Source organism: Zonotrichia leucophrys, chromosome 7 (assembly GCF_028769735.1).
Source record: "Zonotrichia leucophrys gambelii isolate GWCS_2022_RI chromosome 7, RI_Zleu_2.0, whole genome shotgun sequence".
Taxonomy (NCBI): domain Eukaryota; kingdom Metazoa; phylum Chordata; class Aves; order Passeriformes; family Passerellidae; genus Zonotrichia; species Zonotrichia leucophrys.
In genome coordinates, this window is record NC_088177.1 from 14289074 (window position 1) to 14313266 (window position 24193).

Sequence of the window (24193 nt, forward strand, 5' to 3'; positions counted from 1 at the left end):
GGAAATGGAGTTTAGTCTGTAGCATTTGTTTTATTGGCAATATCTGTGCTTTTGTGCATTTGCAAAATACACATTCACCCACTCAGATTTTGAGCAGCACAGTTATTATAAGCTTCCTGTAGCACCTTTTTTTTTTTTCATTCTTTCAAGATATCTTCAGTGTCTTTGCCTAGAAAAATTATATTTGTGACTCTTTGCTGAATGGTGGGCCATACCAGATATGAAGGCATGTTGCAAGTGGACAAGAACAGTAATTTTTAACAGAAAATTATTAAGCAAGGACCTAATACTAGAAGATGCTGATTCAAAATATGCCCTGGCCTGCTGGAGAGCTTTGTTTGACTTCCCCATTTGCTACTGATAGGACAACTGTGCTTGGACATCTGCCAAGATGTAGATATTCCAGAAAAAAATACATCATGGTTTAAAATATTTTCTTCCAACAGAAATAAAGCAATTTAAGTAAAAAACCCCACAAACCTATTTTTATTCGGGAGGAAGAGTTTAAGAGTTTTCAATGGGAGTAGCTAGTCTGGAATAGCTATTGTGCTAAACTGCCAGGGGATGAAGGGAGCACTTGCTGATGGGTACTGCTACAGATTTAAATAAACCAAAACATTAAAAATTATATTAGCTGTTGAAAAGGACATCTTGGCTCTTAGAACACAGCCAAGATAGACTCAAAGGAGGCAAGATAGCTAAATAAACTAAATATTTCAACAATAAAAGAGCAGAATATGTTTGGCCCTGTTCAGATTCACAGGAGAGGTGAAGGTCTCAAGGAGCTCTTCTCTTGCAGATGTTCCTGTGTTGCTTACAAGAAAGAAGAGGATAATCCAGTGTCAGCTAAAAAAGGACCCCTGAACAAGTTTATTTCCAGGATGGCTGGGTGCTCAGAGACCTGCACTGAGCTGACAGGTAAAAATGGCTCTTGCCATGAGAGCTCAGCTCCTGCTCTCTGAGCTCTGGTAGGGCACATGCAGCTCTGCAAGCTCTGACCTCACAGCTCCTGGGGAGTGAAGTCTTCAGAGGCACTCACATTCATCTGCAAGTGAATAAACTCTGAGCCCCAGAGTGCTGTGATTTTACTGACACATCCTTGGAGAGGCTAAAATATTGTCATTTCCTATTAAGAAAGGGAGCTTGCAAAAATATAGTGACAATATTAAAGCAAATGGGGAGAAGCAAAATTCTTTTTTGCTGAATTTTCTGTCATCACTAAAATGAGAACATGTTGTTCTCACCATGCATTTGTTAGTGAGGGGATCTTCCTGTTCTCAATTTTTAAACAGTTATTTACACTTCACACAAGGAAAAGTCTGTTGGGACTTTCTCTGCATTCAAAAGAACATATTAGGTGATATTTCATGTATCTTTACTATGTCCTTTGAGCTTTCTTGTTTGAAAAATGGAGTATGAAAATGGTGATACAGAAATACCTGCCAGCATCCTCCTTTAAATTTAAACGGCTCTCTTATGCAAGGATGTGTAATTTTGGACCTGCAATTATCACACAGTGCAGATAATGCACTGGTCAAAATCACACTAGGTCTAGAAAAGGAGATTCACTGCAGTACCCTGATGATGATGATGGCAATGAGGCAGCAGTGATAAAAACCCTTTAATCTTAGCAACAATGGAACCCATTTTTGCCAGGTACCCCTCTGTTCTCTCCTATTGTGCCCTGAAGCCAGATGCACATGTAATGATTTCAGTACATCACATCTTTCAGTTCATTGTGGGCCTCAGAACATAACACAAAAGGCCAGGAAAAGGTAATAATTTCAGTGTCAGTTTTCTGAAGGCACCATTAACTTGATTCTTTCATTGTGTATTTTAATGTACTTCAGGGCATATTTTCTCCCTTTGTTGTAATTCACATTCTCCTGTAGATGCCAATTATTTGAGACTTGAAGAAAATTTTGATTCTCTAAGTGTTCCTTGGTAAACACACAGCATGTGCATCAGAGTGCACAGCTACCTTGCCCTTGATTAGAGGACACACCCCTATCAGGAGTTTTAAAATCTGATGTTTTTCTGCCTGTAGGTGATAATGCACTTTCAGAGGCTGCTTCAAATAAGTGCTGTAAAAGAAATGTATAGGACTTCAGCAAAGATAGCACAGAGGCCATGCAGGAGAGTTAGAATGAACAGAGAGTCAGCTGGTCAAATGTAAAATGAGTTGGAAAAGCCACAGATTCCAACTCATTTTGCATTTGACCAGCTGACTTCACACGTGGTTGTTAAAAAGAACAGTAAATTTCTTCTTCCCTGTGGTTGTTAAGGAGTTGGTGAATGGAACATGCCAGAAAGGTGTTCCATGGGCAGACTGCATGGATGCTGCTGGTTTGTGAAAATGACAACAGTGCTAGTTCAAGGAGTGGGTGGAAGCAAGCAGGGAAAACTTGCTTAAGTTTTATTTATTTAATGGTGCACACCCACCTGTATTTAACCCAAACTCACACTAGTCCTCTATAAGTTAGTTAGTTGCAGTTCAGAGGGAACCACTACTAAGCTAATCATTCTATAGATTGTTGCTTTCAGATGCAACCAAGGGAGACTTTATTAAGAAAGAATTTTCAACATTTAAAAATGTCATGGTTAGTTCAGGACTGTCAGGATGGTCTGGATGTCTTACCCAAACTGCTTCACTTCAGTCTATGGGAATTTTCCTATCTAGCCTAGACAAGAGAGATAGTATTTAATTCTACACTAAATACCTCTGACAGTGAGTATTGCGTTAACAGAAATAAGAATGATTTCTTTGTCTTGGTGTTCATTGTTGGGAACTGGGATGGATGGCTAAGGAATTCATCATGTAGAATCACTGTAGATAGGGCCAGATGATATCATGTTGAGCATAAAAGAAGGGAAATTAAAAAAAGAGAAGGCAAAAGAAATGTGTGAGGTTGCTCCTCCTTCCTTTCTGCTAAGTGGGTTGTGTCCACTGCTGCTAATTGAGGAAGCCCCAGGCTCCCTCTTAATTTTTTTTTTTTTTTTCTCTCATCAGCATGTCTGTGTTTGGAAAACCAGTGGGGAGTGTGCAAATAGATGGGTGTGAAATTTTTCTTTATTCTAAATTGCAATTAGGACAGAAGAAAGACTGTTTTTGGAATTCTTCAATCAGAGACAGTCCCTTTCTGTACAAGCATCTCTTTTATTCACTTTCTCTTTGGTTTGTGCTCTTTTTGGTTGGTTTGTTTGTTTTTGTAACACTGCTCTATAAGCTCTGCATACTGATGTTGTCTCTGGTCAGATCACAGAATGTTCTGAGCTGGAAGGGACCCACAAGGACTGTTGGGTCCAACTCCAAAGGGAGTGGTCTGTCCAGGGATTGAGCCCATGACCTTGGTGTTATTTGCTCTCAGTGTGCTCTCTATTTCAGTAATTCTATGCTTTATTTATTTTATGCTTCTGCTGGATTTGGAATGGGATAAATTCCTAGATTTGTCTGGCTTTTATTTTGCAGCCATCACTGCATTAGGAACTGTTGGGGATTCCTGCTCCCATCATTGTGTCAACAGCACTAAAAGGCACAAACAAGGAGTGACTGAGGAGAAAGTCAGAGATTCCACAGCTCAGCAGAGAGAGTCCAGCCAGAAGCCAGCTCTGTGCATTCTTCCTTGCAGGAAGGAGCAATGCCAGTTATTCCCAGTGCCAGAACAACTGTGCTTGGGAAATGAGAGAGGTAAAGGCTCTCTGGGGCTGCACTGCCTTCATCCCTGTGCCATGAAACTCAGGGAGTGCTGGTGTCTGCCCCCCTGCACTGCTCCTGCACAGCTGGCAAAGGATGCTGGGCTGGAGCAGTTTCCACCTCCAGTTTCCATCTTTGGGGATGGCTGGTGGAAAGCAAAGCATCTTGCAGAGCACAGATTACTGCTGGGGCCTGGCCTTTGGTGAATACTAAGAAATAGGAGGAAGATTTTATTGGAAATAATAAAAATCATGCCAGTGCTGGAGAAATATTGAGACCTGAGGTGATGGGACAGACAGTAAGGTGTAAAACTCAAAATATTTTGCTGGACTTTAAATAGGAAGTATATTTTACCACTTTGAATGCTTGTACTTTAAAAAAAAAAACCCACTTTACGTGGCTTAAAAGATAAAAATCTTTTTCCATTATATAATGAAAACATAATTATATAATGAAAACATAATTATAAGTAGTGCTGTTGTTGTCTGCAACAAAAACACATTTAGAGAGTTTTGCTACTAGCTTGTTTCTATTTTTGCTTTCAATATTTTCATTATTTCTGTGAAAGCTTCCTGATTGAACCTTCTTCTCTCAGAATTTTTTACACATGAATTGCAGATCATTCTAATAAGCTATTTAATTACAGCTAGAGAAGCCTATTTAGAGCACTCCTGACTGTTAGAAACAAGTCCATGTGGGGAAAAATAAGAGGTAATTAGCTGTACATGAAAAATAGTTGCTGTCATTTTCCACTGACAGAGGGAAAGGAAAACAATTTCTGCACCTCATAGCAAATGCACACTTGGACTGGAAAGGAGTGTTTGGCTCAGAGTCCATACCTTGAATTTATCTGAAATTTAACTATAGTTTTACTACAGATATTTGCTATGAAAATTTTGAAGGCCTTGATATTCTAACTTTCTAAATTCTTGTAGCAAGTCCATTATCATCTGGATAAGGAGCATCCCAGTTATATTAAATGGAGATGCTTTTTGTAAGAGGGTTGGGAATATGAAAAACAAGACACTGTCACTGCAGCGTGCTATAATGCATGGAATAGTATGAATAAATAATAAACTAGTAAAAATAAATAGTGAAAATTAAAATAAAAACAGTAAAATAGTATAAATAAATAAATGAATGAATGATAAACTTGAGGAATCTTCAGGTCATCTCAGACTGAGAGCTCTTGGTGTGAATTTTCTTGTTGCAGATCCTGAAGTATCTCTGGTGGCTGAATGCCTGCAGGCTCTGGAAGCAAACCCTGGAGTAAGGAAATTCTTACTGCAATCATCTGCCCGAACTGTGCCAGAAGGAGCCAGTGCTCAAGGACAGCTGCTGGAGTGCAGTTGGCATCCCAGGATGGGAGCTCCTGGTGAGGAACAGGAGCAGGTCAGGTGTGGGCCCTGCTCTGTGGCTGCAGATGTCTCCAGGACACCCTGCCAAATGCACTTTGGGGATCTCTACTAAATGTGCAGTATCTGGCTCCTGTTCTAGGTTAGCTAAGGAAAACTGGGTTTGTGAATTTGTGTTCCCAGCTCTTCTCTGCTGTTTCAGGTCTACATCCAGGGGAGTGTAAGGGACAAAGTCATTATAATTTCTCTAAGTCTATAAATATGTGGTTTGAAAAGTAGCAATGCTCTGCTTTGAAAACTTTTTATACCACATTTAAAAAAATAGGCACAGAACAGTTTGCCTTTTGTCCCCTTTGCTCTAATTCCCTCATATCTAGCAATGTTTTTTTATCATCATCATGTTTATTGTGTTAACTCTGTGATAGCTATTACTGTTTACTGCAATTTATTTTTGTGTAGCATCTAAATATTTTTCCCTACTAATTCAGTATTTTCTTAAATATTTATATGCAAAGATACTGGAGATACAGTGGGCTGTGACAAAATGGAACAGCTGTCTGTGGACTTCACTGTGTCAGACACCACCATTTTACAGTGATCCCTGTCCAATGGAGAACCTTTGGGAGGAGTTTCTCTGCTACAGGCCAATGTTTGTCACCTTTCATTTGCAAATATCAAGGTAAGGAACCAAGCAAATGCATGAATATTTGTGTTCAAGCCTGTTTTCTCCTTTGATAATTTGTGCTTGGCTTATGATTATGTGTTTGCTGTACAGCTCTGGGATTCCCTGCTGGACTCTGCCCCAAGCACTGGCCAGGGGCCCACTGGCTCCAAACCAGTTCTCTGCATAGAAAGGTTTGCTCCTGGCTCCTTCACAGGGAGAACTCAGTTTAGATTGCCTGAATCCACCAATAAAACTTGGATTCACCAGACAGCACCAGCACCTCTGGGCACTTTTTCCCTTGTGGCAATTTTTCATCTTGATACTGATTGCGAAATCTGAATTTCCAGGAAAGAACATTCATCTTAAATCAGGAATTAACAATAGTGTGCAAGCACTTTTCAGAAAACTGGCTTTAATTTTTTTTGTATTTGTAGTTAAGCTTCAAAGGAATTAGCAATAATCATATGATTTTTTCTCTTTGTAAGAGTTTTTATTTAGAGTGGTGAATCTTGTTGAGGGGTAAGAAAACTTTGAAGTAGTCATTACAAGTAGGGGCTGAAAATGTATTTAATATTTAGGGGACAATGATAAAACTGAGTTTAATTTAAAAAGAATCTTATATTTGCCTCAAATGAAGCGTGAACTCCATGTGGATAAATTTGAGTTGTTAATTTAGGGAGTATGGTTTAAAAGATGTTAAAGAGCTCCAGCTGTAGGGTGATTGATAGATAATTGTAATTATAAACAGGGGTCTGTCACTGCTGCACTTGCAGTCAGACTCACTTTGGACTGGATTTCTAGTCCAAAATGAATTTCGTATTTTCTTGGCACATGGATGTTCAGAGTCAGATAATTTTCAAAAGCTAAAACTTTGGTTTAGAACTGTGACTTTAATGGTGACTGCCACGACAAGGATGTGCAAGGTACACTACTGGAGTAACTGGAATATTTTCAAAGGCAGTAATCTTTGTATCTTGCAGAGAGTGGAACTGGATTCTGTGCCAATATTGATGGAATACTGGTAAGCTTGTTTCAATTATTGTGAGGCTACTTGTGTATAAGGACACTTAGTGTTTAAAAATTAGATAGAAAGTGTAAGGATCACATTTTAGCCTGAGGGGGTTAGGATGCTGGGTTTCATTTTGCTTTTTAATTGCTATTGGGAACCTGCATATACTGCATTGGAATATGCTACTGTAACTGTCACTTATGTTCCTACATTTATGTTTCTACTGCCATGTGAGTTACAATAAAATGCTGTAAGGAGCAGCTTTTGGATTTGGGGACTTGGATTTACTTCTTCTCTACAGTTAATTGCACAACAGTACACAATAATTGTTAAATGGACCAGTTTTAACTCTGTACCTACAGAGAATCAGCAAGGGGAAATACTGGTAAAGAACTGAGGGAACAGACATAACTTAGAGTCTGTATCAATTTCCACTGCCTGACATTTCCTCCCAGGAACTGGAGATCAAAAAAACCTACCTGCAGTTACAGGTTGCTGTTTACAAGTCGTGAAGAGAGGCAGGATATTGTGCATTTTTTGGATGGGTATTGGCACACTTTAAATAGGGATAACAGGCAGACAGCAGTATTAACACCCAGTATTTAAGATCCCCATGTGTTGTTAAATACTCCTTGGGGTTTTTATTTGAGCTCAGGTTTGCTTATCTACCTTCTCCTCAGCTGAGGGGATGAAGAAGACAGATACACCCAATTTAGTCTCTGCTGTTAGTTCCTGATGAAACAGACATTTTGGCTTAAGGTAAGTAAGTATTAACAACTTTTTATTAAAAGGTGGATTCAGAAGACAAGAAATAGGGATATTAAACTTTCAGGTAAATAATTTTATGTCCAGTCATCTTATATTATCTGTACAAACTTCCTCCAGAAATTCAGCACTCTAGTATTAAATATAAGCATTGAAAAACACCTAAAACCAGAATTATTGTTAGTAACTCCATGTAATTACTTTCTCCCTGGGTTAATATTTAACCAGCACAGAGTTAAGACATCTGTGAAAGCCAATTTAGATCAGCTTTGTTATATTACAGCACAAGAGAGATGAATAAATTGAGTAATATTTTATTGATCAGAAACAATACTTTTCTCAGCAATTAAAATGCATGATTCATATGAACAAGGTGAAAATGAAACAACCAAAAAAATAACTTCACATTTTTTCCATTTTCTTCTTAGTGTAAGCAATAAATACAATGCCATAGCTTCTATTAATCTTATTTACATAGTACAATAAATGAATGTTGCCTGGTTGCCAGCCCAAATGTTTCTTGACATCAAAAGGAGTACATGTTGCAGCATTTCTACAGCCAAATACTCTTGTAGATCACCACCATGAAAAACTGAATAACATAAATGCCAACATTAAAAAACCAACTGAGGGACCCTGCAATGCAGCCATTTATTAATTGAAGACAGTAGCATTAAAAATAGACATTTCTCTCATTGAATCATAACATGCTGGTGTTACAGATAAAAAATGTAAGACAACTATTGCTGTAGCCCCTGTAGATTGATACAATAAATCCTCCGTAAAAAAAAAAAAAAAAAAGAAACAGCAAATAACAAGTAATAAACAAGTAATAATCTGCATGTTCAAAGGAATCTCACAGCCCCACCAAAAGAGATTTTACTTCCATCCCAGAGAAGACAGCTATGGACTACAACATTCTGTAAAGTAGAGAGAGACATGAGAAATCAGCATAAAAATCTGATTTTAACTTACAGTGACAGAAAAACATTTTAAGAATCAGACTCTTCTCTTAGCTATGTAGAAACTGAAAAAAGGTGAGGTAGGAAGACAAAATAAGGAATTGGCATTTTGCAATGTAAATGAGAAAACAGATTATCTAGCCTCAGCAGGAGAGGGGAAATACAGCTCTGCTATCCATGTGACCCTTCACAGCCAGAAAGATTTTCTTGCACATCCAGCTGGCTGTGTTTCTTTTCCAAAGTGAAGATGGAGAGGTGCATGCCTAGAAGGAAGCTGTGATTGTCCACCTAGAATTAGGGTAATTTCCAAATAAAATCAATTTTCCCTCCTAAATTATAATTACACATTTCTTTAATAGAAATATATATTAAATGACAAAATCTGTAGCCTGTTAAATTTGAACTGTCTCTCTGAGATTGAAGCTTAATTAAAGTCTAATACTGTATCACACTCTAAACCAACATCTATGAGTTAATTACAGCAACAATCCACCAGATACCATGAAATAATTGTCTAATAATGTGCCATAAATGGTTTACAGCACATTTAAAAGGACAGACACCTGTCTGGGCTTTGAGTCTCAGTGGTACCTTCAGATTGTGCAAAGGGAACTCAAGACAGATTTATACCAGCTGATGATCTGGTCCCACAAATGTAAAGCTGCTACACTGGAGCAGGGATTCTCTGCACCACTGACATTTTCAGAACATGGCACAAATGTTAAGTAACACTACAAAGATCAGCAAGCAGAGTTGTAAATAACCTCTAGTCGTGTTGTAGTCATGTTGTAGCAGACATTGTTACTGTCACTCTTAACATTTAAGAGATTGTGACATCTGATTGCCGTATCTCACACTACTCTACACAATCCAACAGATTCTTCAAATCATCCCCATCAACTGACCAGACAGCCTTGCAGTAAAGTAGAAACCTTCATTTGTGCATCCTAGCTGAAATTCTATATTGTGAAACGATATCATTAATAAAACACTTCCTATGTTCAATCTTCACACAAAAGGACTGTAAAAAAAAACCTAAAAAAAGGTGCAAGTGGTAGGACCTTGCCATGTCCTCCTAATGTTTTCTTTGTCAGTACAAAGCATTAAACACTTTATGAAGTCACAAAGTAATAAACACTGAAAATTACCTAGACACTACTGAAGCATAGAGAAAAGTTACTGACAAAAATGTATAAATGTCAAAGTCAAGGTGGCTTGTATACAATAATTTTGTATGCAAAATTATTTCAAACTGGTCTCAGAAAGAACTGTCTTCCAAATTTTTGACTGGACTACATGCATCAGAAATATGCTCACTAGCAAAACAGTCTGTTACAGTTCCAGCATCTACTTTTTCTTCTGCCTGATTTTGGTTTTTCAAGTAGACTTATCTGCAAATGAAATGTATAAAATTTTTTCTTACATTTTTAATTTTCAGTGAACTCACCTCGTTTCATGCCCTCATTCTTGAGCATTTTTGTCATTTCACTTAACAAAACTACTATTCTTTTAAAGCATAAAGATTTAAGAAAAATATAAGTTTCTATAAAGATACATTTTCTCAAGACCTTCCTGACAACCTCCTAGTTTTCAGTGAGACCTTTATGCACCAGCAGAACCAAAGAAACAACATATACTGTTCTTAGCTAATTAACTGAGACAGAGTTTCAGATTCAACCAATCCAAAATAAAATTGAAATTCTCAATCCATAAACTTTTGAACCTTTGTAATACAAAACTTATACTGGATTTTCCAGATAATGAGAATAACTAACATTAGTTTGCTTGGTTGGTCTGAGTCTTATACTGGCTTTAAAGGTAGTATATAACCTTTGTTATGTGCACTGTGCTCAGTCTTGCACGCTCACCTCAGGCAGCAGAAACAGCCACAAAATTAACCAAAACTTTGCCCCAAGAATGAAGGAATAAGTTATCAGGCATATGGCCAGGGAAATACATAAAAGAAAAATCAGAACAATGCCACAAGGAATTCTGTTCATGATCTTCTCCAGTTGAGTAAATTCCTTAAGCACACAGTGAAGTTCCACCAGCTGCAGTCACTACGAGTGTCTGGAGGGACTTACAGTGACTCAGGTTACTCCTTGCTCTGGCAGTGAGGCCTCATCAGTCTTGTCTTTGTTAAATTCAGAAGAAACTTCCATACAATGCAGGAGAAGGAGACACTTCTGAATATCCTGAAATAGCTTCAATAAAATTGCTCAAATCTTGGTGCAAGATAATACATTGCAGTACAGAAGTACATGAAGGCTCACACTGGAAGTGGTGTCTCTGTGCTTGGTGTAAAACAGTGGGAAGAAAACAAACTGGCCAAACCAAAGCAAAACATCAATCTCTTTAACCAAAACAGCAGTATCTATCTTTGAATCTGTTACCTCAGACTACCTGTCAGGATTTTTGACAGCCAAATGAGTACTGGACCAAAAAAGAACCTGGAAAACTTGTTATTGCACCTACTTAAACCATTTTGCTTTGCTCTATTTTAGGTTGAATTAAGACAACAGAGTACGGTATTTACACTCTAATATTCTATAGGCAAAAGAAGTGGCTTCAACACAGCACAGTCTTATACAAACTTCCAAGAAAATAAGAAATCCTTCATTGATTCCCTTTGTACAAAAATTTGCCAACTTTGTCTACACAGTAGAAACTGAAGAGGCAAAGTTTGTATCCTTGTATAAATGCACATACATACATAGATATATATGCACAGATGTCCATACTGTATAGATACACAAACACAAACAGCAGTATATATGCACGTGTGTATACACACACACACATACACACGAGAAACGTGTTGATTTAGGAGAAGAACATACCCCAAGGTAGCTGAGATCTTCTGGCCATGAAGTCACTGGATCAGCTGTGGATTGGCACAAGGCATGGGGCAGCCCCTCAGCCATAGAGCTTCTCAGTCTTGAGGGCCACGCTGTCCATGTCGTGGTAGCCCTTGCCGTTGAGGTGCTCGCCGGCGCAGTCGTGGCCATAGCCGTAGCCCTGCACGTCGCTGATGGTGGACACAGTGTAGGAGGCCGTGCGCATGGCGTCCGAGTGGCTGAAACTGTGCTCAAACTGGATCTTGTACTGGTTCCAGTGCCTCCTCAGCACTGCCTGCACCTGTGCCCCCAGAGAAGGCAAAATGCATGTAAACCACAGCTCAGGGACTTTGTCTTTGTCTCTTCATTCTGTGTCTCAGCAAATGGGGCAGCACGGCTCAGAAATCCTGGGCAAGGATACCTACCTACAGGTATTTAGCCCTTGAGGCTAAACGTTCTGAATTCTGAATTGTTCACCACTTAGCATCATTTTTCAGCAAATTTGGTGTGAAGTAATGGCACTTTACAATTGTAGTGCACTAGCTGCTCAGGAAAAGCACAGGTTACAGGAGGAACAGCAGCCACGCAATTTTCTGCATCCTCCCCTGTGAACTGCCGTCCAGTGTAGGACAGATCAGAAACAGAGGTGAAAAAGCTAATTTCTGTTCATCCTTATTTTCAAAAGGCTACATCCTCAGCATTTGTAAATCCATTTACTCTCAAAAAACCATAATTTATTGTAATCATTACATGATTTTAGCACAAGTCATTACATGACTTTAGCTCAAGTCAGTCTTTCCAATTTCTGGCCATACCTTAAGCAAATGACAAGAAGGACAAATTCCTGAACTCCACATTTCTAGCAGAGTTAAAAATAAAGCTGATAAAATAGCTGAAGGCCCCACTGGTTTACATGTCTGCACTGAAAGGATGTGATGTTTGTCATGGCCTTCCTCCCCTCCAATATGGTTAAACACCTGTGCAGAGTGGAGCCATGAAGTGTCACATTCATGAAATTCCCACAGAATTAGTCTTTCAGGGCAGATGCCAAGTGGGGAATGCTAACAATGGTAATAGCTCCTGTTGTTGCTTTTCCAAACATTTTTCTACTTTAACAAAAACTGCCTACAGGTCATGAATATTTAATTTCCTTTTCATCCAAACCTTGTACAGAAAGCAGTCCTATCTGCTAACCAGTGAACAGTGACTGCCCCAGTTAATTGTTTATATTATGAGTAAATATTTTTAGGATTTTCCATATGTCTTCAGGGTTTATGTTTGCTTTCCATTTCCCTCAAACAATGGCTCCTTTTGTCTAATTTTACTCTGGCTTTAATAATGAAAAATAAAAATAAATACAAGAAAAGGGATGTAGTTTTTAGACTTCCTGCAGTCTGGTATCAGAAACCTCTGTTTAAAGAGGAACTTCGTATTTCTCAAATCCTTCACAAGGAAATGTTAGAGTGAGGAAAGAAGTATCAACCAATTAACATAGATTAGCATTTTAGGGCAAAGGAAGTGCTTTGCCCTAAAAGAAGAAGGAAGACTGTTCACAAAAACTATCTAATCCACTCTAAGCATCTAAACACAAATCTTCAAACACTGAGAAATCAATTATCTTAATAATTTTGAGTTTCAGAACTTACTGATTTTCATATAAAAATTGTGCACTTCTTCAGAGCCTAAAGGGTGAGTTCTTGATTCAGCATAGGAAGTTTTTGATTAATCATTATATGCATTGCATGGAACCATAGATAGAGCAAATACAGAACCTTAAGTCTTTGCACAATTTGAATCCATCTCCTGTAATCTATCATAAAGCCAAGACAACAAGCATATTCAAAATTCCAGCTTTTCCAAGAGGGAAGCTTGAAATTTAGTTTGGAATCAATCAATCTGTGTTCATCACTAAGCTATGTGATATTTGTTCTCCTTTCACAGTCAGTTATTTTAATAAGCTCAGAGTTTGAACGTAGACACACATGCAAAAAATTACACATTGAGCAATTTTCACTTTAGACAAGACAGGCTGGAGGTGGGGAAAATGCCAGCAACTGGAACTAAATGGCTTAACAAGGTCAAAGAAGTCTCTTGGCTGAGCTAGGAGATTAACTAGGCTTGCCAAATTACACACTCCACTCCTCTCCTCTCCCACACTTCTCCTGGTTCCTTCAGTAACAATTGTCCATCTTATTTTTGCTTGTTAAGAGCATTTGTTAACCAATCCTAAAGGATTCCATAGCTCCTGAGAGCCACCAACATCCCTGCAAGACAAGTGTCTTGGGGCTAGTGCCAGGGAAAAGCAGTCCAGCTGCTCTATGCCAGGGACAGAGCTATAAAAGGGTTTCCTGCATGGGCAAAGAGCATTTCCTCCCTGCCTCCCCAGTGCCCATCACACTCTCTCCATGCATTTCTGACTGAGCCACTATTCCTGGCCTTCTTCCCAAAGCCTCTCCATAACTGCTGAATCAGGACTGCACCCCTGTCCTGCTGTGTGTCTCTTCTTGGAGGGTTTTATACCCTTTCATCTGTTGTGAGTGGCTTTCAGTCTTCTCTAACCTCCCAATCATTTATAGAAAATGATCGAAAAAATCAATTACGCTCTGTTTAACAATGTGTGTCTGCCCACAAAGTGAGAACAGAACTTTCACCACTTTCTCCTCAGCTTTGAGCAGTGACATGGAGCTGTAAATTCAGCTCAGGAGGGGCAGAACTTGGTAAATTTGTTACAAGAAAGTATACTAAGGAAAGCATTGAATGAAAAAATATTATGATAATATAATTGTGTTTCTCAGTCATTAACAGAGACGCTGGTCCCAGCTGGGAGAATCTTTCATTCTTTCTCACCTTATAACTTAATAATGGCTGGATTTGATGAGTTTGCAGGAAGGACTCCTTCCAGTCAGCCCTATAACACTGGTAGCTTGATGTTGGATATCAGACAAATTAAACAGCTCAGTAGCCAGCCAGGAGGAAAAAACCAAAACAAAACAAACCACAAAACAGCCTCATCTATCTCATCTATTGTACAACAGATTGTATAACCTTGCAAACCTGAGACTGTGTGAGCAGTGAAATGAAGGGAAAAAAGCAAACAAACTCCACAAGGCTTACACAGATCATGTAGGTCATTACAGCACCTGCTATTAAAATTTCAACAGGAATCTTCCTACTGGTTTATCAGAGATCTGGGACAAGCTTCTGCTCTGAGCACAGCCTGTATGAGCCCAAAAGCCACTCCAGGCCATCGGAAGCTGGCAAACCTGATGTGCTGAGAGCATCTCACTCTGTGAGCAGACTGGCTGTGAGTGTCCTTGGGGAAGCCCTGCCACAGAGCATCCAAGCTGAAGGGCTCGCACATCCACCCTGGCTGGAGGAGCTCTGTGGCCAGCAGCTGCAGTGCCTGCAAAAACTGGATTTGACAGGCCATCCCTGGCTGCTCTGCTCAGCAAACTGGAGATGTTCCTTGGCTGCAGTCAGCAGCACATACCAGCTATTTTTCTTACACTTCTTAATTCATCTTCACTGAACTTCTATCTTAGCAGAGCACTTTCTTTCACTTCTTAGCCAGAAGTGTCTTGCTTGAACAGGATTTGGCTCCTGATATCTGGTACACACTAAAATGTACAGTAACAGGCTAAGATTTAGAAAGAAACTAGTGCTTTTAGCATTTTTAATTGCTAATACCCCCAGCCTGCAGCCTCACTTGCTGGGGCTGGAACCTTTTAGGAGACAAAGGAAAGACATTTTTTCTGTGCTGGGCATTTTTCCCTACCTACATTCTTCCCCTTAGCATTTCCTTACTGATACAGTTTTTTATAAAGCACTAAATCCTTTCTTGAGCAAGGTGTACAGAAAATAATTTTTAAAAAGCAAATAGTGGTCACTGAAGCACTGAACCCAAAAGTGGTTTAAAAAGGATAAATTTCCACTCTAGAGAGCAAATACAGACATGTATGTTTAATTAAGTCAAGGTCTATGGTCTAAAAATTGAACTCCTAAATTAATAAATGTTAAAATACCTACATCCTCCTTTAAATATTATTCTGCCAGTAGATATTCAAGCAGTGATTCACTTATTAGCAGGAGTTGTGGAAGAGCTCATCTTCTACCACTGATGAGCCCATGGTGAATTAAGGGCATAACTCAGGTTTGGTTTTCTTACACAGCAGAAAAGGATATGCTAAAAAATATGAGTTTGTAACAATGAAATATTAACAGCTACAGGAATAGATTCCAAAATCAATCATAATTTAAAATTAAAAACAGCCTTGGAAGAGGCACAAGGATGAAGACAGAACTGAGCAGTGGATAATATTTTTTCATAAAAACTGCAGAAATTTCACGGTTTTCCACCCCTCCTCCTTAATTTTCTGCTGGAGCACAAAAATTTGATTTTTTTCAAAATATCTGTTTTTAGAAGGCATTCTGAGCTATCCTATGGCATTGTGAAGGCATCCTGAGCTTTCTGCTCTGTAGAAGGGAAAGAGTGTCAATGAGTGAGATGTCAATGCAGAGTGAGGGCAAGTGATCAGATCCAATCCAGAACACTTAATGATGTTCTTGTTTGGAAGTATGTATGAGTAGAGACTTGAACCTACATCAACTCTATGGTAAAATAAGATCAAGGCCCCTACCCCAGACAAAGCCTTTCTTCATTTTTTTTGGCTCCTTGGCAAAAAATAAAATCAGTGAGACTCATGCATTTGGGTGGGGGGACACACAACAAAGACACACAAATAAACCTTCAAAACCCATAGTAGTTTTTCATTGCAATTCTGTCAGCTTTGGACTTGGGAAGAGAAGGAAGGCCAATCTACACTAGTCAATTCTAGCATTAGTGAAATATTTACCTTTGAGTAAAAATTACTCCCCAATAACACTATAGAAACACACTGACACAATTTTAGATAAAAAAACCCTATTCAGTCTGAGGAAAACATATGGTTACTCCCAACTTTCTGTTTACAGCCTACACTGTAACCACACTAAATGTAGAACAAATGAGCAAACAGATGTGTAGGAATAACTATAGCATTGTAATTGTTCCTCTGCCAAAAGTGCTGGCAAATTACCAGTTAGTTTTTTGGTGGGGGTAGTTCTGTTCATTCGTTTTGGGGTTGCTGGGATTTTTTTTTTGCAAGCAAGAGCAACATTAACAATTTCAGATATATTTTTTTAGCCTTCCTACTACTTTGATCTCTGACACTAAGCCTCTGAAAGTGTACTCTCTACAGCCTGGGGCACGAGTTTCCACATGAAAGTCACCCTGTGCACTCCAGGGATCTTGAGCTAGCCAAGATCACAGCAAAGCTTGTTAGCTTCAACAGGATCAATACCATCTATTGCTGACACCTGGCACAATCCTCTAATGTCAGAATGAGGTCTGTCCTTGGAACTGGCTGATCGCGGTGCCTTAAACATACACTTGTGACCCACACAAATTCCTGCCCTAAGTGCACCAAGCTGTTAAGGTCTGACTGTTGGAATGCTGCTTTTCACTTGTGCTAAAAAACACTTTTCCCAACCTCAGCCTAAAATTCTCCCAGGGAGCCTCATAAAACAGTCCCAGACTCATAGAAGGAGTTTGGTTGGAAGAGACCTTAGTGACCATCCAATTCCAGCCCCCTGCCATGGGGTACAGCCATAGCCCAGCCCAGCAACACCTGTGCAGTGTGGTCCTGTTCCTGCTCCAGAGGGACCAAGCAGTGATTCTCCAGGATAACATCTTGTACAGCTTCCAACACAGACAAAAAAACCTTCTGGGTGTTGAACTGCTTTTCAGTGTTATGAAATTTATCTGGACTTTATAGCAAAGTGACAACTCTCTTCAATTTCTTAATCAAGACAAATGTGTATAGCTCAGCACCCAAGAATCAGTCCTAACACACCTAATGGTGCCATGAATGATCCCACAGTCCTTTCCAAGCTCTGCTTTTGGCATCCTGATACTTTGTTTTCTTCTTTTAATTTAGACAAATTTAGACATAAAATTTAAAAAGAAGAAATTACTACCTCCTTAATTTATATGCTTTTGCTGAAACAAAAGCAAATAAAAGAGAAAAATTATTAAAGATATAGTAAAAGTTGTTACTCTACCTCGCCATTGAAGAAGCAGAAAATTGTAGCCACCAGTAGACCCTGTAAAATAAAACCAAAGATTCTGCTTTAATTCATATGCATATGGGCTATTTCAGGTAATTAAAGGTTTCTGATAAAATTCAGATATAGATAGCAGAGAAAATGCAGGACAAATCTAAACATGAAGAACAATTTCTAAAAACAGATCACTAAAAACATGGGGCCGTCTTTCTGCCATGACGTTTCCTTCCTTTGAAAACTGCAAGGCAAATCGATGAAAATCCAGTGTACTGAGAAATCAAAGACTACTGGATGAAATCTTTTAAAAACTGCAAAAACATGACCATATCTATTTTATTAGATTGCCGTGCCAGCTGCTCTGAGCTGAGGGAGGCAGGGCTGCGTGCTGTCCCCACCTGGTAGTGCATGAGGATGTGCATGACGTAGTCGTACACCTCCTCGGCGATCCTGCCCTCGGGCCGCCACGGGAACAGCACAAACTCGATGCCAAGGAGGGGGACAAGAATCAGGGTGGCCCTCACTGCCTTCATGTACAGGTTGGACTCGGCCTTGTGGGTGTCTTTCAGCTTGGTTATGAGAACACGAACGATGTTCAGCAAGAAGAAAAGGTTCACCTGTCAGAAAAGGAAATGACACTGAGAAAGAGGTCTGGAAAATAATCCCACACACTGACTTGTGAGACTGGAAACCAGACAACACAAACACACTGCTTGTATAATCACCCTGGCATTACACAAGAGATATCAGAGAAACATCTTTGAAAATACCTTAAAGCAACTGAGATGTGGCACTAACTTCCAGTATCCACACCCATTCCTCAAACTCTCTAAGCAAAGTACCTGCCAGTGCTAATAGCCCACACACCTTTCTCTCTGATGCCAGTAACAGTGCATGGGTAAAGGAGTGATTCTTTTCTAGCTGGTCAAGAGAGAGGAAGATGCTTTTCCCTCCTTGCATTTAAATATGGTTCTTCAAAGCCCTACTTTTTATTTTTCAAACATGAATTTGGTAAACTTAAAGAGAAGGTAAAATCAGAATAATAATAAAAAAATCACCAAAATGCTGCTACAAGGAGCTGTATATTCCTCTAGACAAACAGTAGATTTGGCACTCTAACAGTAGTCAATGGTTGGATCTTTTATTCTTTCAGCAGAGCTGCCCATGGGACAAGCACTGAGATGATGCTCTATGTCACTCCCTTGCACTACTGAACTTATTTATTTCCATAGTTACTAACGCTTTCTTTTGTTAGAAATCGTCTATCTCTGGTTTTTTTCCAGGTTTGACCAGGAAAGAATCCCAAACTGCCATTGTAAGCAAGCACAAAACTGATACACAGGTATGTGTATGGATACACACACACCGGAATGTGTATGGACACACACAAACCCTCCAGGGATGAGGAACCAGAGCCCCAGCAGCCCTGGGGATGATCCCAGCCCACCCTCACCTCCTGCGCAGCCCCTGGTGGGAGCTGCAGGCAGATGAGACCCTGGGAGCTCAGCCAGTCCCTGCCCTTGTCCCAGGCACAGACAGGACAGAGGTGCTCTGGGGAGCTGCTATGGAAGGGACAGAGGCTCTGCTCCTCTCTGCCTCCACACGACTGTCTGCCCTTGCCAACAGCTACAGACAAAAGGGGGGTAGGGGAAGAAGCTGGCAGACAGACAGAGAAATCCCTTCTAAAATACATCAGAATTTCTGGTCTAGGAGGAATTCTCTGTCTTGCTGTAGCACAAGTGCAAGCAGGGAAGGCATTTCAGACTGTGGCTGTCACGCTCCACAGCCCTGGCAAAATTCTTTCTGTCAGTTCAGGCTTTCAGGATAAATAGCTGTGCGCTATTATAGCAACATGGTCCTTTACAGATATGGGATGTTATTTATATTCTACTTACATGCTATTTAAATAACTCAAACAGGAAGCTGTTTTACATAGGAAACTACTGGATGAAGTTCTCCTGGAAGCCTCCAGCTACCTTTAAGCTTTGTTTAAACAGCCAAGGTCTTCTGACTCTTTCTCAAGGGATTTATTTGGATTTTATGCAGCCCACGATCCCTATCCAACTTCCTATAGTACGTGCAGACAATGAGTCCTTCCTCCATTTCTAAATTTAATCATTCTCAAATCTACTTGTTCAACATTAACACATCTCAAACACTGAGTTTTCTGTCCCCTCATGTTTTGGTAACGTGGCCAATTCCTGTAACACTGTCCTTAAGTGCTAGCTGAAGATGAAAGCTGCAGCAGCCAGGCATAATTTGCAGTACCCAATGAGGGGGTTCTTTTACAATATGCACAGATTTTTTTCCATTTGTTTCACCCACCAAAACCAAAATGCACAAAATTAAGCATGCAAAGAGTTTGCAAATAGCAAAAAGGGAGGAGGCAAAGCAGAGGGCAGAGCTGAGCAGAACAGGATGAGTGTCAGTACAAGTATATAGCACCAGTTTTTGATGAATATCTCTTCTGTCAGAAAATAAGAGTGAGATCGGGATGAACTGAATTTTTAATTAAAGTGATGAAAGCAGGTCCTGGTTTAAGTAAGGCGCTGAGTAGATTTTACATTTAAGCAAAAGTAGGGCAGTGGAACTCCTCGCATGCACATTATCATCAAATTGACTGTGATGGTTTGGAAAAGCCCAAAGGAGCTCTGTTGTGCTATCTGCACAATGAACACAGAGTGAAACAGCCTCACAGTGACCTGAAAATTGAACAAGGCAAGTGAGCAAAAATAGAAACAAAGGCAGAGAAGGCAATCCTAGACACAAAAATATGTGTTGGTGCCTATACTGGAAATTCAGGAGCATTTAGAGTCTGGCTTGAGAGTGGCAATGAACTGAAGCTGAGTTCCCAAGTCAATAGGGGCTGCAGTTTTTGAATTAAACTCTCCTCATGTCCCTGATATTTCTACTTTTCTCCATGCTGAGTTTGCACTAAGTAGTATAGTAATCCTTTTAGTTTAAATTCTGTTCAATTCTTCCTCAGTATGATATAAACAGACCATTCTCACTCAAGGCACTCAGGTATTTTTAGTTATGAGTTGGTAGCCACTTCCTGGCTTTTAGTACAGTTCTTCAGCTCCATTTCTTTGCCTGCTTGGACACAACTGAGCATTCAACTTCTAAACTCCTAAGCCTGGCACCAAGTTGAGCTTAAAGTCATTAAACACAAGGACATAAAAGACAGGGGAGCACCTGAGCTTCATTCTAGCACACCTTCACTCATAACTTGCATCTGTAGAGGTCTGCAACACCAACAAATAACATTATTGCAGGGAGAAAGGAACATGACTGTGACAATATCTATATAAAAAATGGCATAGCTAAGTAATCCAGTGGCACCCAAACAAAGAAAACCACAAGAGCACTGATACATCTGAAGTCTACATGAAATCATTACTGCTTTCACTGAAGTGCAAACCAATTCCTTTTCCCTCCCCCTCAATTTTGATCAATATTTGTCTAGTATGCAAACTAACGTCACCCTCTGCTGTCTCATTCCCACTCTGTTTCTTTAATTGTGAGTGCTTAGGCAGACAGTTGTAATTTAATGGTCAGTTGAAGACAATTCCAATCAAAGTGCAACCTATGTCTGCTCCTGTTTCTTTGGCAGAAGAACTGACCACAGTTACGTAACAACAGGGGCCATAAAAGCAGCGTTGTTTTTAACTTTATGTAATTGTAGGATTTTCAGTGGCGTACAAGAGTTAAATTCCCACTGGTTTCTGCCAATTCTCCCTGGCACCCACTTGACAGTCCCCTTCACGTTCTTTGAGATCTGCTCCTGCAAATAGAAACAGTGTCTTCCCCCTCGTTATCTAATTTGCAGTTTAATGTTGTTGCTTAAACGTCTACTAAAGCAGGTCATGCTTAGTAAAGTGTGGAAATTGTATCTGGCAAGCAAGCTGCTTAAGCAAATGAGGGTTCTGTTCACAAAGCCTAAACACATGCATTTAATCTAACATCTTTAGCCCTGCCTTGTCTTTTCTGAATTGAAACAAAAAAAAAATCTTTTTTCTGCCTCCAGAAAGGAAAACAATTCCTTTAAAGTATTTTCACACTACAGGCAAGATGTACAGTTTAATCTGTTATTCCTAGATGATTTTCAAATAAATTTATTCATTGTACTGAGGCAAGAAAAATACAAGAGAAACACTTTTAGTTTGGTCATGAAACATATATGAATATCAGGTGAACAAAGTTGTAAATTGCAAAGAGGATGGACAAAGACTCTTCCCAGACCAACCCCACAGAGATGATTATTATGCCTCCAGTAAAATCAAAGAACATTCTGAATGTGGCCTTGAATAGAAACAAGACTTGGTCATTTCGGACGGATCCAGAGCATTTGAATCCCACAGGAGTCTGGCCACTTGCAGTGTGATTTTGTGGAGGCCACTGCTTAGAAAAAAATGGCCTTACATCCTAAAATGAGGCCCCTTCATGGAAGATAGTACAGTCTTATAGCTTTTACACAATTTTTTACATTGATATTTAAAGCAAATTCTAATACAAATTATTGTTCTGCTTGAAAGAGTCTTACTTAAGTGATACATCTGTGAAGAGACACCAGAACAATGAAAGCAACAACCCACAAAAAAACCCCAATACTTTTCTGTCAAAACAGGGTTTCATCTTAAAGGATTTAGAACTGGGTTTAAGTTTACAGATTAGAGCACAGCAGATCCTTACATGAACAGATACAGCAGACCTTTCTGACAGGGCAAGAGATTACCAGCAATAATTCACATCCCAAGGGTCACAGCTCTCCATGACTTCATGGGCATTGCTCTGGCTGCCCACACACAGGGGCTCAGGTCTGTCATGGTATCACAGTCTTAAAAATTTAAGTTCACTAGTTAATTTCACTGTGAATGAAAAAGGGATTCACAAGAATCCCAGGATTTATGCAATGGTCTTCTGAAAGAATCCTCTATGCCCTGAATGCCCTCCACAGGTATTAACTAACAAGTTAGCAGAAGGGCAAAGTGTAGATCAAAAAGTGGAATTATTTCCATAAAGTTAGAAAGGAATTTCCACAGATGTTTTTATTCTTAATCAACTTCTTTTTGTGAACTGAAAAGTGGGGAGGAAAGTCAGCAGCCATGGACCCAACAATTTGGCCAGATCAGCCTGAGGATTCTGCTACAATAAAACAAATGACCGTCATACACAGTCAGGGGCTAATGACATATGGAATGCTTCTATGCTAATTATGTTAATTATGATAGTTGTTTAAGGGCACACCTATTTCTATTAGCAACAAGCTACTGCCTGAATTCTATAGGCTAAATCCAGTCCTAGTGCAACTGACCTCCAAGACTGATTTTTATGCAGCAATGTCCTCAGTTACTCACCCAGAATTTCATTTAGCAGTGAACACTGAATAGAGTTGGCACTGACTTGGGGTGTCAGACAGAACACTGTGCTCTAAGATTTCCTGAGCACTACGGAAACAGAAGAGCTGCAATACCCCAGTGGCCAAAGCAGAGAGTGCTAAATTAGCGTCAGAACAGGGCCAGTCACAGGTACTGGCAGAACCATTTGCAATGGTTCTCTCAATCACCTGCTGTGATTTCTCTCCATCCCATATTCCCACCCACAGCCAGTCCTGGCACCCAAACCCCCTCTCCCTGAACCCCAGACAGTCTGGTGGCTGCTTGGCCACAGCACAGCGACACAGTGAGGCTCCTAGCAGGGTCCACTTGGCAATTAGTCCGGCCAGGAGAGGCATTCTCAGCTCAAGGAAGGATTTTAAATTCCCCTCCAGTACTCCAGGTAAGGTTTAGTCCTTCTTTGTCTCTAACATTTGAGTGGAATAATAATCAACACTGCAAACCCTGAGTTTCTCCAAGGACCAGAAGCACAGATCCTTAATAAGGCCAAGACTTCTTGTACCTTGTGTGTCTGAGGCACCTGCTGGGTGAAGCAGCAGACTCACAAGTGTCACTGACTCTAAATGTCAGCTTAAGGCTCTTACCTTTGTAAGCTCATTAAGAGCAGCCAGAAAAAAAACCCAAGAAAACAAAATATTATTTGAAAAATGCTTACCAAGAGAGCTGCACAAATAGGGCCATGGATGATGTAAAGCAGATGAGTGTCAGAGCTGATCCAACAACTACAGAAAACAAACAGGAAAAGAAAAAAAAAAAGGTATTTATTAGCTTTGTTGGGTTTTTGACCTTCAAGAAAATATAAAAGTTTTTCAAAGCAAGCTGAAGCTACTTACTTGTCATTATAATATAAGCTTCTTGCAACAGCATGTATGCAGGCAGGGATCAGTGGAAAACCTGTGGAGAAAAGAAACCAGTATTTTCTTCATTAGTAAAACCTAGTTAATAACTAAGCAAACTTGCATATTTTGTAGGAATCTTCTGTATTTTCACCTCACCCAAACTATATACCTGCAGAGAAAATAAACTAACATGGACCAATTTAAACTTTCTTTCCTCAGAAAGAAATCTGAGGGCTGTGTGAAACCTTATTCCCACTGACTTGCCAAGAAATCCACAGCAACACACAGGAAAGGCAAATCAACTTTTTAGAATACAACAAGTGATCTTCATTAACAGAGGCTTTTCAGGCTGCAATCTGCAGTTACACCAAATAGGAAGGTAATATTAAAATGGTGGTTGCATGCATGAGCACAGCTTTAACAGTGTGGCCAGTGGAGAGCATGTTCTCACTGGTATGAGGACAAAGTATCAACACCTTGCTGTATTTAAAAAAAACAACTTTGAAATTAGACTCAGGAAATTAGGCCAAATGACAAACAAAAAATTGAAAAGAATAAGCAAATTAGTCATCT

At 39.7% G+C, this 24193-nt stretch overlaps 1 protein-coding gene across 2 annotated transcripts in view; it reads right to left on the minus strand.

The window, feature by feature from the left end:
* Window positions 1-7527: 7527 nt before the first annotated feature.
* The window catches only part of CALCRL (calcitonin receptor like receptor), a 63076-nt gene continuing 46410 nt past the window's right edge, over window positions 7528-24193 (minus strand). For both annotated transcript variants that reach the window (XM_064718597.1, XM_064718598.1), the window contains exons 9-13: window positions 23615-23675; window positions 23437-23503; window positions 17784-18002; window positions 17386-17427; window positions 7528-11587 (exon numbers count right to left, since the gene is read on the minus strand). In XM_064718597.1, coding sequence (XP_064574667.1) covers window positions 11366-11587; window positions 17386-17427; window positions 17784-18002; window positions 23437-23503; window positions 23615-23675 — 611 coding nt within the window. In that variant the 3' untranslated portion in view covers window positions 7528-11365. The remainder of the gene's footprint in view (window positions 11588-17385; window positions 17428-17783; window positions 18003-23436; window positions 23504-23614; window positions 23676-24193) is intronic.